The sequence below is a fragment of the Bubalus kerabau genome, chromosome 3, assembly GCF_029407905.1.
Source record: "Bubalus kerabau isolate K-KA32 ecotype Philippines breed swamp buffalo chromosome 3, PCC_UOA_SB_1v2, whole genome shotgun sequence".
NCBI classification, from domain to species: domain Eukaryota; kingdom Metazoa; phylum Chordata; class Mammalia; order Artiodactyla; family Bovidae; genus Bubalus; species Bubalus kerabau.
Window position 1 is genome coordinate 83699552 of NC_073626.1, and position 16922 is coordinate 83716473.

Below are 16922 nucleotides of genomic sequence, written 5' to 3' on the forward strand. Positions count from 1 at the left end.
CTGTTTTGTATAACACTGTAGACCAAAGTTGTGGCTGAAGACAGAGCATCCTAAAAATGGGAATATGTTTAGTACCAGCTGCCTACATGAGGATTATCCAGCACTTTTAAATGGACACATGGCCAGGTTTCATCCAGACCTACAGAACCATAATCTATGAATTTAAAGCTCTAGTATTTAATTTTCTCAGTACCCTACTTGATCTTGATAGAGTGTCTTAAAACTTGCTTATGTAACCAATAAAGTGATTTTGAAATTGAGTTTCATGAAAAGCACAGTACTGTTCAGTGAGATTGATAAGAAAAGTGATATGTTAAATATGGATATGTTTGGAAGTATATATTCTATACATGGAAGAGACAGGAAAGTATAGATCTCTGATATTATAGCAGTAATACCAGTGTAAGACAATGCCCAACACATTAGTCAAAATAAGGTGACAAAGTAGAAATTTAGAGATGTCATTTTATTACCTTGAAACACTCTAGGTAATGGAACTGAGATTTTGTTTTCTTTTTTTTTTTTCCTCTGAGAGTTTCTTAGTAAAAAAATTACCTTGTGATCCTGGCAATTCCTGTATGACATACTAGGGTGGATATGCTCAAAAGCAAATGTTAGTTTACAAGGTTAATTGAAGAATTGGTATACTGAAAGTCAACAACAAGTTGTCATGTACTCTGACTTAGATCTAGCCCATTAATCATATTCCTTAAACAAAGCAAGAACTTATAACCAAGGATAATTTATGCAAGTTTTAAAGACAGATACCTTTAAAATTTGTTTTGTTAATGTAATCATTTATGGATACTACTTTGAAAATTTACTGTACAATTTCCTATCATTTTTGTTTCTTTGCAGAACAAATTCCAAGGATGTATCTTTGACCTAGTAACAAACCAAGCTTTTGATATAGCCATCATGGTTCTGATCTGCCTCAACATGGTAACCATGATGGTAGAAAAAGAGGGACAAAGTGCCTACATGACTGAAGTTTTAAATTGGATCAATGTGGTTTTTATTATCCTGTTCTCTGGAGAATGTGTGCTGAAACTGATCTCCCTCAGATGCTACTACTTCACTATAGGCTGGAACATCTTTGATTTTGTGGTTGTAATTCTCTCCATTGTAGGTAAGACCATTTATTAATCAGATTTTAATTCTGAATCAAACTAAACATCACACATATTCAGAGAAGTTTCTGAATTCATGAATAGAAACCTACTTTTGAGTAACACTGAAAAAAATGAAGTAACCTTTAAAGCAAAACTAAACAAAAACATCTGCGTCAGAATTCCTAGGTTCAAGTTATGAGCCTGAAGGATACATTTTCTATTTGTTGGAAGCACATAACACCCCTTGATGTTTGACTTCCAGGATACCCTTCACAAACGTAGCAAGTGTGTCAGTAGATAGGTGTGTCTTAGACCAATGTAAACTGGCAATATAAATCTAAATGTAGAATCTGAAATCATTTCTAGTTTTTGCATATATGAGAACTATCCCTTGATTAATGATAATATAACTAGCCAGAATATTGGTGATTGAAAATTCTCCCTGAAATCAAAGTGAAGTTAAGGTATGAAGAAATGCCTGCTTCATTTCTTACGGCTTCATACTTGTCAAGTCTGTAATCATTTTCAACCAACCGCAGTCATGTCTGTGAATCACAATATTTGATTTTATACTTCCTCTTGTTTCATTACCATAGCTGTTTTCCTGTCATCTTGTTTTTCATTATTTGTACATGCCTTACCCAGTAGTTTAGGTTTGCATTTATTTTTATAATTATAAATTTTAGACAGGAAGAGATTATGGAGATTATTTAATACAAACTCAGAGATGCTGAAACAAGGAGACTCAGAAAGGTTGAAAGTACTATAACCTAAAACTGCCATATTGAGTACTGCAACTTAGAATAGGCATTCAAAATCAATTTTTGAAAAAAATAAAAGAAAAATTAAAATTTAGGTAGGAATCACACATTAACAGCAAGCAAAGAGAGGAAGCATTCCAGTTAACTTAGAAAGAAGAAAGGAATATCCCTCTCTCACTTCTCTTTGTAACAGTGTTGGCTGATCCAATTAGATAAGAAAACAGAGAGGTACATATCTTTAAACAATGGAACAAATGATCAGTTTCACATCTTACTGTGGTATTCTAAAAATGCAAGAGAATCAACCAATAAAATGGATTCAATTAGAGTTCAAATAGAGAAGGCAATGGCACCCCACTCCAGTACTCTTGCCTGGAAAATCCCATGGGCAGAGAAACCTGGTGGGCTGCAGTCCATGGGGTCGTGAAGAGTCAGACATGACTAAGCGACTTCACTTTTACTTTTCACTTTCATGCATTGGAGAAGGAAATGGCAACCCACTCCAGTGTTCTTGCCTGGAGAATCCCAGGGACGGGGGAGCCTGGTGGGCTGCCATCTATGGGGTCGCACAGAGTCGGACACAACTGAAGTGACTTAGCAGCAGCAGCAGCAGAAGCAGCAGAGTTCAGAAGGTGCAGATTTTAAATTGCATGAACCATGAACCAATGTTAATAATTGTTTATGTGGACCAAAAGATTAGAAAATATATCTAAGGAAATCTGATTCATGATTCCAATAAAAATAAAGAAAAATACCTAGAAATAACTGTAATAAGAAATGTATAAGACTTCTATGAGGAAAACTAACAGAAACAAAAGAAAGTTTAAATACTAAATCCAGTGTTATCCCAGTGAAAATATGAGTGGGATAATAAATTGGCAACATAAATCTAAATGATTCTAAAATTCATCTGGAAGAAAAATTAGAGTAATGAGGTGTGACTTACATTGCCAGATATTAAAGATTGTTATTACATTGATGAAGTAATAGATTCAAATAAATAATCCTAATTTAAGCTTCAATATATAGAGAATTACTAAGTTACTCAGTTAAAAGATCTCGTGGATCAAGATTAATTGATATGTAAAAATGTATTCTAGTGGAAATAGATTTATAACCATGAGCTTGAATAGTCCTTTCTATTCATGACAAACAACTCCCTTGAGACAAAATAATAGATATGACCACATAAAAATCAAAATATTTATTCTATGGAGGAAAAATCACTACCGCCACCAAATTAAAAGAAAAAATAGTTGAAAAACATGTTAAAAACAAGGAAATTGTTAATGTAACATTTATGGCTAACAAAGGATTAGTACTTGTGAACACGTGTACACCCATGGCGGATTCATGTTGATATATGGCAAAACCAATACAATATTGTAAAATAATTAGCCTCCAATTAAAATAAGTAAATTTAAATTAAAAAAAAAGGAACCACAAAAAAAAAATTTTCCTCATAAGTCAATAAGAAGTAAATCTCCCAACAGAAAAATATTCAAAAAACTAGACTAGGCCAAAAGGAGAAAGTTGAAAATAGTCAACAAGCATAGAAAATGTTCAATAAATTAAGAAAATGTGGATTATTTTTCCCCAAAAAACTGCCACAATACTAAGATGTTTCAAACATCACAGAGATATTTTTGGTAAAATTATGAAGAAGAAAACAGCACTGGTGAGCATGTGAAGTGGGAGCACTTTCACAGACTATCATTAGGAAAGTTAGTTTCTACAAACTTTTTGGAGGTCGATTTGCAATATATAACAAAGATTTAAATATACTGTTTCACCTACCTTCTATTATTATCAAAAAATGCTCATGCAAAAAATACTCCTGCTTAGATATTCATTTCAGTCAAAACAATTGGAAACAGCATAAAATTCTTCAATATATGGTGACTTTGACAGAACATTATACAACTATAGAGAATTGTTCTGTTGTCATTTATATGGAAATACCTCCATAACATATGACGAAATAACTAAAACAGATGACAAAAAACCCTTCTATTATCATGCTTACATTTGTATATGTTTGTGTGCTTGCATAGAAAAATGGAGTGATCCTAAACAAAATATTAACAGCAGTTAATGGTTGGTTGATATTTCAGGTGATTTATATTTTCTTTTTAGCATTTTACTATGTGACTTTAATTTTTCTACCCTTACAAATTAAAAAACTGTGCATGAAAAAAATATAAGGTTCACAAACCTACTAAAGTAGAAAAAAAAGTCACAATGGTTAAGGCTAGCCATTTTACTGTGGGATTGCTCAGTCCTTGGATGGTTATAATACTGTCTTCAATATAAAATGAAAATCCTGAAATCACAAGAGATAAAATGGCACATAAAACTATTTAGAGTCATAATTTTCTGTAGCATAGATATTTAAATATTTACCATTTACTCCTTCACTCTTCACCAGGTATGTTTCTGGCAGATTTGATAGAAAGGTATTTTGTGTCCCCTACCCTATTCCGAGTGATTCGTCTTGCCAGGATTGGCCGAATCCTGCGTCTGATCAAAGGGGCTAAGGGGATCCGCACGCTGCTCTTTGCTTTGATGATGTCCCTTCCTGCGCTGTTTAACATTGGCCTCCTGCTCTTCCTGGTCATGTTCATCTATGCCATCTTTGGAATGTCCAATTTTGCCTATGTTAAAAAGGAAGCTGGAATTAATGACATGTTCAACTTTGAGACCTTCGCCAACAGCATGATCTGCCTGTTCCAGATTACTACCTCTGCTGGCTGGGATGGATTGCTGGCACCTATCCTCAACAGTAAACCACCGGACTGTGACCCCAAAAAAGTTCATCCTGGAAGCTCAGTTGAAGGAGACTGTGGGAACCCATCTGTTGGGATATTCTATTTCGTCAGTTACATCATCATATCATTTCTGGTCGTGGTGAACATGTACATTGCTGTCATCCTGGAGAACTTCAGTGTTGCTACTGAAGAAAGTACTGAGCCCCTGAGTGAGGACGACTTTGAGATGTTCTATGAGGTTTGGGAGAAGTTTGATCCAGACGCGACCCAATTTATAGAATATAGCAAACTCTCTGATTTTGCAGCTGCCCTGGATCCTCCTCTTCTCATAGCAAAACCAAACAAAGTCCAGCTCATTGCCATGGACCTGCCCATGGTCAGTGGGGACAGGATCCACTGCCTTGACATCTTATTTGCTTTTACAAAGCGTGTTTTGGGGGAAGGTGGAGAGATGGACTCTCTTCGTTCACAGATGGAAGAAAGGTTCATGTCTGCAAATCCCTCTAAGGTGTCTTATGAGCCCATCACAACTACACTAAAAAGAAAGCAAGAGGATGTGTCTGCTACAGTCATTCAGCGTGCTTACAGACGTTACCGCTTACGGCAAAATGTCAAAAATATATCAAGTATATACATCAAAGATGGTGACAGAGATGATGATTTGCCCAATAAAGAAGATATGGTTTTTGATAATGTTAATGAGAACTCAAGTCCAGAAAAAACAGATGCAACTCCATCCACTGTCTCTCCACCTTCTTATGATAGTGTAACAAAACCAGACAGAGAGAAATATGAAAAAGACAAAACAGAAAAGGAAGACAAAGGGAAAGATGGCAAGGAAGGCAAAAAATAGAGCTTCATTTTTGATATATTGTTTACAGCCTGTGAAGGTGATATATTTGTGTTAATAAGACTCTTTTGAGGAGGTCTATGCCAAATCTCTTTTTATCAATTTATTCTCAAAGTCAGTGCATTTGCTAGCTCTGATTCTCTGACATAGGTGGGCAGCATTAGCAGATGGCTATTTTTACATTGGTAAATGTATCTCTAAGAATTGTTAAGAGTAAGTGTACAGGAATTATTGATTACAGCAAACAGAGGTGATTTAATTTTATTTACTTTCAATAAATCAGAAAAACATGTAGAAAATATTCACATCTGCCTTGTCATCTTTTCACAGGATTGTAAACATTGATGTTTCCCATGCATGTAGGCATGTGTGCGTGCACACACACGCCAATACCTAACATTTGGATATCTACAAAAGTATTTTGCCTTGACTTTTCAATGTAGTGCTCTGATAGAAGGCACCAGTAATGAATGTTCAGTTAAAACATCTTGTTATCTTGTTATTAGGGGGCAAGACTCTTTTATCCATGTACAGAGGTCATTCTATATTTTGAGGTGCTTAAATTTATTCATGTTACATGAAAACCAATTTATGTGCCCACTAAAGGCCAGGGGACATGTAGGCTGGTCAGTTCTACCAATGCTTTTTGTTTATCACGATGCATATACCGATTAGGATAAGAGTTACCTTTAGAATATTGTGTTTCATGGACTGCCTTTTTCTATATCTTTGTTTGTTCATTCGGTAATCATGAAACATGAAAAATTATTTTAAGTACTTGAAAGCAAAGCTGATACTGTCTTCAGTGGAGTGCTTCCAGATATGCAGAAAGATACTTGATATCCTGGTACATGTTTGAGCAGATAATGACTTGGGCACAGTATTTAGCATTTCACCTGCATAATATCCTGAATGTGTATGGCAAGCTTTCAAGTCGTACTACATGGCAGGCTTTCAACACAAACTTGTGTGTAGTAAGAATGAAATAGCATTCAACCAAGGTTCTTGCCAACTTGCTTGCCTGACTGGTTCTAGTAATCCACTTGAACCTTTGTTCTTTCATCTACAAAATGAGGAGGATGTCACTTTCTCCTTAAAATTCTATGACTATGAGATATATTATGTATCCATCAATAATGTACCCTGAGCTTAAAGTTTACCAAGGACACATTCATTTTGCTTTCACTGTTGTCCTTCTATCAAGGATTATATATCTAGTTTAGAAAAAAAACTTGTTAATACTGGCTTGAAAAGAAATAGCCATAATGCATTTTTTATGAGCTTATTCCAGGAACATGAGATCATTCTTCTATCGAGTTCTTCATGCACTGGCAAAAACTGAGTTACAAAAGTGGAAAGTAATTTTATTTAGAAGATTTTGTGGGAGGTTTCAAAACAAATATATACAACAATATTTCATTCATTTGCTTTCCTCAATGAAAAAAGAACATAAACTGTATTTCTATATTTAATGCTTAAAACATTTTTGTTGTTCTTTTGGCTAGTAAAAAATAAAGGAGATTTAAACATACCCATAGAGATGAAGATGTATGGATAGAGGATGAAAGGCAAAGGGCAAAAAAAAAATCAAAACACAGAAATGAGAAAGACAGACAAAAACAAAGAAAGCGACATCTCCACAGAACTTCCTACCTAGAATGTTTCTAAATTATGATGTGTTTTACAGCATTTGTGAAGGAGATTATCACATCTAGACATTTGTCCTAAAGCATGAATGAAATTAAACCTAGAGCCAAAGATTCTTTACCAATCATTCATCTTACATTATTTGGGCCTCTTTTTTATTTACTAAATAAGATACCATGCAGTGTTTTCCTGGACTATATAGAGCATTGTATCACCTCCCTGCTAAGTCTGTTGAAAATAGGTTTTGACCAATTTAGAGAACCATGCAAAATATATTACCTTTGTAAGATTTTTTAATACACAAAATTAAGAAATTAATATTACCTTAAATGTGAAGTTTATCCTCATCATTTTAAATCCATATAACTGTACTTTGCATATTTATAAAATATAGTGGGAAAAGATGTGGGAAGGTTTATGTGTGATTTACTATTCATGTTTTTACATTGCCTGACTTTTATGTGAAAAAAAAATTAGCAACTTGTTCCTCAACACAATTTATTCTAAGCATTTCAAAAAAAGAATTACAAAGTTGCACTTCCATTTCATGCTGAACTATAATTTTTTAATGTAACATGGTTAAGTTTTTATATATATATGTTTTCCCAGGAATGTCTAATTGTAACTTTTTATCAATAACAATATTTTGGAACCAAGTGCTCATTTAATATATTACAAGCTTGAAAGGAAATTAGACTTCTCTTTTCATACAGATTACTGTTTGGTACTAATAATAAGATACCATTCTCAGCACTGTCATGCTAATATTTAAGTCACACTATCATGGAACACATTTAATCTAATGATATAAAATGACAGTTACACTGTACAATTTAAATTGGAATAAAGTGGCAGGGAACAGATTTGAACACAAATCCATTCATCCAATGGAGAGAAACATGGGAGAATCTCATTTTACCTTTTGACTGTTACGTAGTTTGCAAAAGATGTAAGTAACTTGTTGGCTGTTTCTAAATGCTAACTGATGAAAACTTCAACCCTAAATGTTCAGCATGATTTTATAGAATTTTGATAGCTTTATTCAAAAGTTAAGAGGAAATGCATATGTAAATAAAGCAGTTCTAAATAGCAATTCCAGAGAAATGTTAATGGGAATGATGAAAGTGGGCCAGCTAAATTAGAATGGCCAAGTAACTGGCTTGGGTTTAGGACCTATGTATAGAGGCCACCAATTTCTTTTAATAACTGTGGTTTGTTACGTTATATTCTTGAGGAAAATAATTGAGTTGCTTCATAAAGATAAATGAATAGCCATGAATATAATAATGCTGTTTACATAGAATTCTTTATAAATTTCATACATATATGAATGCTTAAAATGTTTGAGTTTGTCATAAATTATATTGTAGTTATACTTGAGACCTGCACATTGTAATAGAATCTAAAAATAAAAGTCATCAAAAAATAAAATCATGTTTGCATGTATTTTCTGTTTTTGTGAGAATAACCTTTAACATTACACCATAATCCAGGCAAAAGGAGCTGCAGAGTACATGGTTAAAATCTCTTTCAAGGGAGGGAAAGGTTGCATACTGATTAGAGTGGAGGGGACCTTTGCTGCAACAGGATTTGATGCACATGGGATGAAAAACATGAATAATTGAGAGCTGTAAACAAGCAATAGGGGAAACATGCTATACTTTATTCTCTATTATTCTGAAAGTTGTATAATTAGATACCCATATTGACAATCTGTCCCAGAAGAAAAAGCCAATTTTAAGAGACTTAGGAAGCTTGTGTCATGTCTGTATCACGTGCTTTAGCTTGACCCTCGAAATTATTTTTCATAAGCAATTGAAATGCAAAAAAGCCATGGATGAAACTATAGGTAGTAAGTATATAGAAAATATTCAGAGCTTATTAACAGTTTTGAAAACCTAAGTAGCATTGAGGAAAAACTATTCCTCTTCCAGATGTAATATTTGCTAGCATGGGCTAGTTTCGATTGTACTTTGTGCAAGACAATATGACTTCTATTTTGTTAATTTCCACTCAGCGACTAGCAACACCTTGGGATATCTCTATAGGCCTATAAAAATAAGAAAAGTAAAAACAAACCATATTGCTAAGTGAAAGAAACCATTCTGAAAAAGCTATGTATTGTACAAACTAGCAGGTGGCACCAATGGGAATATTTCAACCCAGGCAAAACGTACTGAGATTTCACAAACTTAGAGAAATTTAAATAGAATTGATTTTAACTACATAAACCCCAGGGAAAATTGAAAAGAGAACTACTGAAGAAAATCGCTATAATTTATTGAAGGGAAAGAATGCAACTCAAAGTCTGAGAAAGACTTAACAAATTGAGACTACAGAAAAGTGACATTTTCCAACCTCTGGCAAAGCCACCCAAACCCCATCTACTTTTGGTCTTTCTGCATTTTTAGAACTGCCAACACCTCACTTTCATGAAAGACAAACATGATGATGACATCTGAATGACTGTAAATATCAGAGTGTAATATTACATTGATTTATCATTCATTATAAATCATGTATCTATTTGTTAAATTATATTTCACTATTTCTTCTATAACCTATGTTATAGACTATTTTCTTTCATGATACTTTGAAAGACAGTATCTGGACGCTCCACTCTCAAAAGCTTCCTAATTCTGGGCATAACTTAAAAATAGTGACTTAAGGTTGTGCAGATTCTTTTACTGCACGTCTGCCAGTCTCTGTTTTCTAGCTTGCTGCTGCTGCTGCTGCTAAGTCGCTTCAGTCATGTCCGACTCTGTGCGACCCCAGAGACGGCAGCCCACCAGGCTCCCCCGTCCCTGGGATTCTCCAGGCAAGAACACTGGAGTGGGTTGCCATTTCCTTCTCCAATGCATAAAAGTGAAAAGTGAAAGTGAAGTCGCTTAGTCGTGTCTGACTCAGAGACCCCATGGACTGCAGCCTACCAGGCTCCTCCATCCATGGGATTTTCCAGGCAAGAGTACTGGAGTAGGGTGCCATTGTCTTCTCCTGTTTTCTAGCTTAGTTCAAGTCAAAGGGCTTTGTTTTCCTATAGAAGCACTGACCTCCTTAGACCAAGCTCATCATGTCCCTTGTAGCTCTTGGCATGAGAGTTAAGTGAAGTTTTAACTTTATTTCAATGAAAAAGATTAAAATATGCTTGCTCACATTCACTTCTTGCCTGCAGTTATTCTTCAGATTTCTCATGTAGGCTGTGGTTTAGTATCATGAAGCTAAAGTAGATCGTTTCATTTCTTTTCTTCTCCCTGGCTTCCTCCCAGATCCCTTTCTGCCTATAACCTGGCTCTTAAGTGGTACTCTGGCTGTGGTTTGTAGGAGGCAGACCAATTACCTCTCAAATAAATGGACAATGTGCGATTCCTTAGAGAGAAACATCTTTTCCTTTACTTACAAGTATCAGAACCAAATTAGGTGACTCCAAACCAGTGGTTAGAGTAAGATGAATATATAAAAGAAAATAAATTAGGCAGGAAAATGAAGCATGAAGGAATTCGTTTCCCACCTCTGTTTCCTCTATTCTTTTAACAGAGTTGATTTTATTAAATTCATCAACTAGAACCACTATATCAGGACAGGCTGAGTTGTTAGGGAGATTACAAGAAACTTCTGTCTTTACTAATCTCTTCAAGCGAGTCAAAAGAAGATATTTAGAAGTTTGATAGTTGTGGGTTTTGCAGGATGTTTAAGAAAACCAATGTTTTCTGTGGAATTTTGATACCTAATTCTTATTCATAGCATTTTACTATAAAATTAATTCTTAATTTCCAGGATTGAGAAGAACATCCAGGAAAATGAATCATTCTGGCAGCTTAAAATGAATGAAAATGCCGTTGGCATTTTTCCCTATCAGCATTTCCTCCTGTTCAGTTATCTCCTCCAAGAGTAAGAGAACTCTTGTTTACCCCCTGTTATCTGTCCTCTTCAGAGCTAAAACTAACAAAACAAACCTCTCCCTCTTTACAAGATCATTGAAAGCACTTAAAGAAATCTAAGCTCTGTTTTTCAGAGTCTGATACTATCTTATGCCTTTAAGATTTGCCAAAAAATACAAATATCCACCCATATACACAACAGCAGCATATTACATAGTATCATGAGTTTAAATCTTTCTGTCACTTACTAACAATGTGATTATAAGCTTAAACAATGTACTCTATTCTCTGAGCCTGTTTCTTCATCTATAAGAGACCAGCACTTATTAGATCCAAAATACATAAATATGTGGTAGGAGTTTTAAAGGCAAACACTTTATTATGCATTTTCTGAAGTACTGCTCACTCTTAGGATTCAGTAATAAATTCTATCAAATAATATTCAGCATCTGCTGTATCTTGGAAGAATCAGTCAATGATGGTTGTTCAGTGATAATGTACCATGGGAACACGAGGAAGATGAGTTAAATCTAATAAGGGTAGACTAGAGTCAAATATTGAAAAGTGAATAGAGTTAGTTTTGAGTGTGTTGAATTTGAGTTACTATGGGTCAAAGTAAAAAACGTACTGAAGGCAACTGAACATATAAAGGCCTGTAGTTCAATGAAAACACCAGAAAATATCTATTTAAGACAGAAGAAGTCACTAAGAAAAGGATACAGGGAGGAAAAAAACATGTAAGACGTATAAAAAATAAACTTCAAAATGTCAAACAGAAATGCTATCTTATTAATGCATTGAAATATCAGTATTTTTCTTTTTTTTAATTTTTGTTTTGTTATTCATCAGACAAATGAAAATTAAAACAGCCATGAGATATTATTAGACTATCACCAAAATGACTACATATAAAAACAGACGATAACAAGTCTTGCTAAAAATTTGAAGCAGGTAAAGCATTTAAAGCAAAATTAAAAAAAAAATAAAGGAGAAAAAAGAGTGGGCATATGTATATGTATAACTGATTTGCTTTGCTGTACAGCAGAAGCTAACACAACACAGTAAATCAACCGTATCCCAATAAATTTTTTAAAATGTGAAGCAAAAGAAATTCTCATACATTGCTAGTAAACATATAAATTTGAACAATTACTTTGAAAATATGTTTGTCAATATCTGTTTAAACATATATGTATTCTATTACTGGAAATTTTGTGATATACAAAAATGAGTGTTTATAATCATCAAAAGAAATTTTTATGAAAATTCAGAAATGCAGATTCAGTATTTCTATCAGAAAGGATACTGTGGTAGAGTATACAACAAAATGCTATCCACTGCAGGAAAGGACAGCTAGCTGATACATGCAGTATCACAGAGAATCTCACCAACAAAATAACGAGCTAAAGAAGCTAGACAAAAGATTATACATTGTATAAATTAATTTATAAAGTTTAATAACAGGCAAAACTCATTTCTGATAATAGAAGTCAAAAGAGTAATAACCTTTTGGAGGCTTACTGACTTGGGCATTAGGGAGAATTGTAGAATACAGGATATGTTTTATATCTTAATCTGGGTGGCATTTACATAAAAGCATAAATATGTATATTAGAACTGCATGATTTTTCACTTACTGTATATTTATTATACCTCAATAAAGTAATAATCAACAATTAGAAAGTACTCTGAGTTAGAGATCAGCCACCAAACCTCCAAGGCAGCTCAGCTGCAGTGTTTTCTCCTCTGTGTCCCGCTGCTTCTTTTCTTTTGGTTCTTAGAAATTTCCTTTAATTTCTTGCAAGCTTCGTCTTGCATTCAAAAATATACCTATTAAATTCCACTCAACACGCATCTTATATTAGAATTTTTTCAGGATATCTGTTCATCTCATCGTTGAGTATTAAATGGACATGGGCTTCCATGATAGCTCAGTTCCTATCCTTTCTGACAGTAATACTGAATACATATTTATGCTCTTATATAAAGCTTATGGGCATCCCTGATAGTTCAGTTGGTAAAGAATCTGCCTGCAATGGAGGAGACCTGGGTTCCATTCCTAGGTCAGGAAGATCACCTGGAGATCTTTCCTAAAAGGCTACCCACTCCAGTATTCTGGCCTGGAAAATTCCATGGACTTTATAGTCCCTGGGGTCCCAAAGAGTCCAACACAACTGAGTGACATTCACTTTCACTTTCAAATGGACATGAAATGATATCCTACTTAAGAATCTCTTGTAATGTTGTCTGAAAGTCATAAAAGCTAAGATCATCCTAATGAAACTTTGGCTCCCAAGAGAATTTTTTTCTCCCTTTCTAAAGCCTCCCAGAGCAAACCTAGAAATAGCTTTTATAAAGCAGTAGGAAAATGGGGGAAAATAATTTATTCAAAGAGACTCATTAAGCCTGAGACTTAAGTTTGTAAATTTAGATAATGTCTTAATTATTTTAGAGGAGAGTAATTATTTGGTGGTCTCACTGAAACATCATTTTCCTACTGCATTGTAATTGCATTTCACTAACAACACAAAGCTATCTGAGAACTTGGATGTACGATAAACACATTCATTATTTATCTTTGGAGGAATGGCTTGAAATTAAGACTGCAATATGAACAGCCTTCTTTTCTCCAGCTTGCAGTGTCTTAAAGTTTTTCTTTTCTTCATTATTTAGACTGGTCATTCTTTTTAAATTGACCTCAGACTAGAAATTAGCTGATAGATAATAATATCTACCCTGTTCCTCAAATTAAAAAAACAAACCTCAGAGCATACTTTTATCCTTCCCTTATATAGGTGTCTAACCCATAAACAAGTACTGTTGGTTCAAGCTATAAAATACACCCCAAAGCTGTTCATTTCTCCTTATCTCTATCACCTTTACCCATAGGTCTAAACCACTATTATTTTTGGCTTGATCTGTTCTGGTAGCCACTTTACTGGTCTTTTGGCTCCACTTTTGATTCCCTACAATCTTTTCTCCACAGAACAAACAGAATGATGCTTTGAAACCTTCATTTAAACAAACCATTCTTCCCTGGTGCCTCAGACAGCAAAGAATCTTCCTTCAATGCAAGAGACCTGAGTTTGAACCCTGGGTCGGGAAGGGAATGGCAACCCACTCCAGTATTCTTGCCTGGAGAATTCCATGGACAGAGGAGCCTGGCTATAGTCCTTGGGAGTTGCAAAGAGCCAAACATGACTGAGTTACGAACACACACACACAAATTCTCCCCCATTGCCCTACTTCCTCTTAAGGTTCTTCAGAGCTTCCTCGTCCACTTAACATGAGGGGCAGACTTCTTAGCATAAAGGACCTGATATGACCTGGGCCCTGCTTAACTGCATGTCCCCCTGCCATACTATCCACTTTTGAAACTCACAGAGCCTTAGCTCCACTGACTTTCCTTCTGTTCTTTGACTCATTAAATCCACTCTTGCCTCAGCTCCTTTGTGTTTGCTCTTCTCCCCTTTTCCTTTTGCCTCTGATTCAGAACCCAGCTGCAGCCACTTAGATTTCAGCTCAGGTGTTTCCTCTTTAGAGAGGACTTGCCTTACACTCTATATAAGGTAACCCCACTACCCCAGCCACTCTTTACCAAGTTGAAGTTCCATCTTCATCTCACCATTTACTATTACCTAAAATTCTTATGATTTTTATCCATTGGTTGACTTGTCTCTTCTCAGCTGATAAACAGACCTATGTGAGGTCGACACACTCTTTATTTTAGCCTTCTCTAACCCTAGAAGGTCTGACCTCCAACAGAGGCTCAGTGAGGATTAGTTCAACTGGTTATTTCTGAGGCCTGAACTCCATCAGTTTGGCTTGAAAAGGGAAAGCTCCAATGGACTCCTATTACGCAAAGGTCAGTGTCTACTTATAGTGTTACCTTTTCCACAAGTCTGTGAATTTAACACAGAAATCCTGGGAATATATGGTGGGGAAAGCCTAGCAGGGAAGGGCTTTCCTGAAATCCTCCCACACCTCTCTCGTATTTGGGTTATGTTTGGTTACTCTGTTTCACAGGAGAAAAGCAAATCATCTCTCCTCAGGAGTAAATAACCACAAAATGAATGCCTACCAGTAGTGTCCTGGTAAATGTTTACTAACTGGCTCTTCTTCAGGACTAAAAAGCTCTTATTTGTATGTAGCTGTTGTCAATTCCTGTAGTATAAATACTCCTACAACAACAAAGTTCAAGCAAACAACCTGAAGTCTCAGAATGTAGCGTTGAGAGGAGATGGGCGCCACAGGCCCCCCCAGCCGGTCCAAGCTGGCTCTGGCAGACCACTGCTGGCTACCATGTGCCAAGAGCAGGGTGGAGATTTCAAATTCAGTCTCTCCTTTCTTAAAGCAGCCTGTGAATGGATAGGCATATGTCAGAGATAAGGACTTAAACTTAGGTAACTTGCTCATGAATACACATCTGGAAAGGGGTAAAACCAGAGCTCAATTCCAGGCTTGACTTCAGAAACCACATTTCTCATTTGTTTCACAGAGAGGCAGTCAAAGAAGGCAATCCTAACCTCAGCAACAAACAGGATTTTGGTTTAATGTCAAGCTGCTGCTTAAGATCGTGTCAGTCAGTCAGTGTTAGTCACTCAGTCTGCCCAACTCTTCGCGACTCCATGGACTGTAGCCCAGGCTTTTCTGTCGGTGGGATTCCCCAGGCAAGAATACTGGAGTGGGTTGCCATTGCCTCCTTCAGGGGTTCTTCCTGACTCTTGTATCGAGCTGTCTCCTGCATTTCCAGGCAGATTTTTTATTGCTGAGCTGAGCTCGGAGGAGTGGAGGGGAAGCAGATGCAGGGTGTGGCCCTAAATTTGCATTTCTAACAAGTTCTCGGGTGATGCTGAGGCTGTTTATTCAGTTCAGTTCAGTCGCTCAGTCGTGTCTGACTCTTTGAGACCCCATGAACCACAGCACACCAGGCCTTCCTGTCCATCACCAACTCCTGGAGTCCACACAAACCCATGTCGATGGAGGTGGTGATGCCATCCAACCATCTCATCCTCTGTCGTTCCCTTCTCCTGCCCTAAATCTTTCCAAATGAGTTAGCTCTTCTCATCAGGTGGTCAAAGTATTGGAGTTTCAGCTTCAACATCAGCCCTTCCAATGAACACCCAAGACTGATTTCCTTTAGGATGGACTGGTTGGATCTCCTGCAGTCCAAGGGACTCTCAAGAGTCTTCTCCAACACCACAGTTCAAAAGCATCAATTCTTCGGTGCTCAGTCTTCTTTATAGTCCAACTCTCACATCCATACATGACCACTGGAAAAACCATTGACTAGATGGACCTTTGTTGGCAAAGTAATGTCTCTGCTTTTGAATATGCTGTCCAGGTTGGACATAGCTTTTCTTCCAAGGAGCAAGCGTCTTTTAATTTCATGGCTGCAATCTCCATCTGCAGTGATTTTGGAGCCCAGAAAAATAAAGTCAGCCACTGTTTCCCCATCTATTTGCCATGAAGTAATGGGACCGGATGCCATGATCTTAGTTTTCTGAATGTTGAGCTTTAAGCCAACTTTTTCACTCTCTCCTTTCACTTTCATCAAGAGGCTCTTTAGTTCTTCCTCACTTTCTGCCATAAGGGTGGTGTCATCTGCATATCTGAAGTTATTGATATTTCTCCCGGCAATCTTGATTCCAGCTTGTGCTTCTTCCAGCCCAGCATTTCTCATGATGTACTCTGCATAGAAGTTAAATAAGCAGGGTGACAATATACAGCCTTGACGTATTCCTTTTCCTATTTGGAACCAGTCTGTTGTTCCATGTCCAGTTCTAGCTGTTGCTTCCTGACCTGCATACAGTAACCATACAATAACCCAATAATTTGCATACATATTACAGATTGGAAAGCACTGGTCAAGACCATGTTTCTCAAACTTCACATTGAATTACAAG

General features: G+C 36.1%; 2 protein-coding genes across 5 annotated transcripts in view; both read left to right on the forward strand.

Annotated features, from left to right (window-relative positions):
- Nucleotides 1-8452, forward strand: part of SCN9A (sodium voltage-gated channel alpha subunit 9) — a 169337-nt gene extending 160885 nt beyond the window's left edge. For both annotated transcript variants that reach the window (XM_055572372.1, XM_055572371.1), the window contains 2 exons: nt 859-1129; nt 4302-8452. In XM_055572372.1, coding sequence (XP_055428347.1) covers nt 859-1129; nt 4302-5494 — 1464 coding nt within the window. In that variant the 3' untranslated portion in view covers nt 5495-8452. The remainder of the gene's footprint in view (nt 1-858; nt 1130-4301) is intronic.
- A 6160-nt stretch (nt 8453-14612) lies between these two features.
- The window catches only part of LOC129646355 (sodium channel protein type 1 subunit alpha), a 219152-nt gene continuing 216842 nt past the window's right edge, over nt 14613-16922 (forward strand). For all 3 annotated transcript variants that reach the window (XM_055572374.1, XM_055572375.1, XM_055572376.1), the window contains exon 1: nt 14613-14881. The gene's annotated coding sequence lies outside the window, so the exon portion shown is untranslated. The remainder of the gene's footprint in view (nt 14882-16922) is intronic.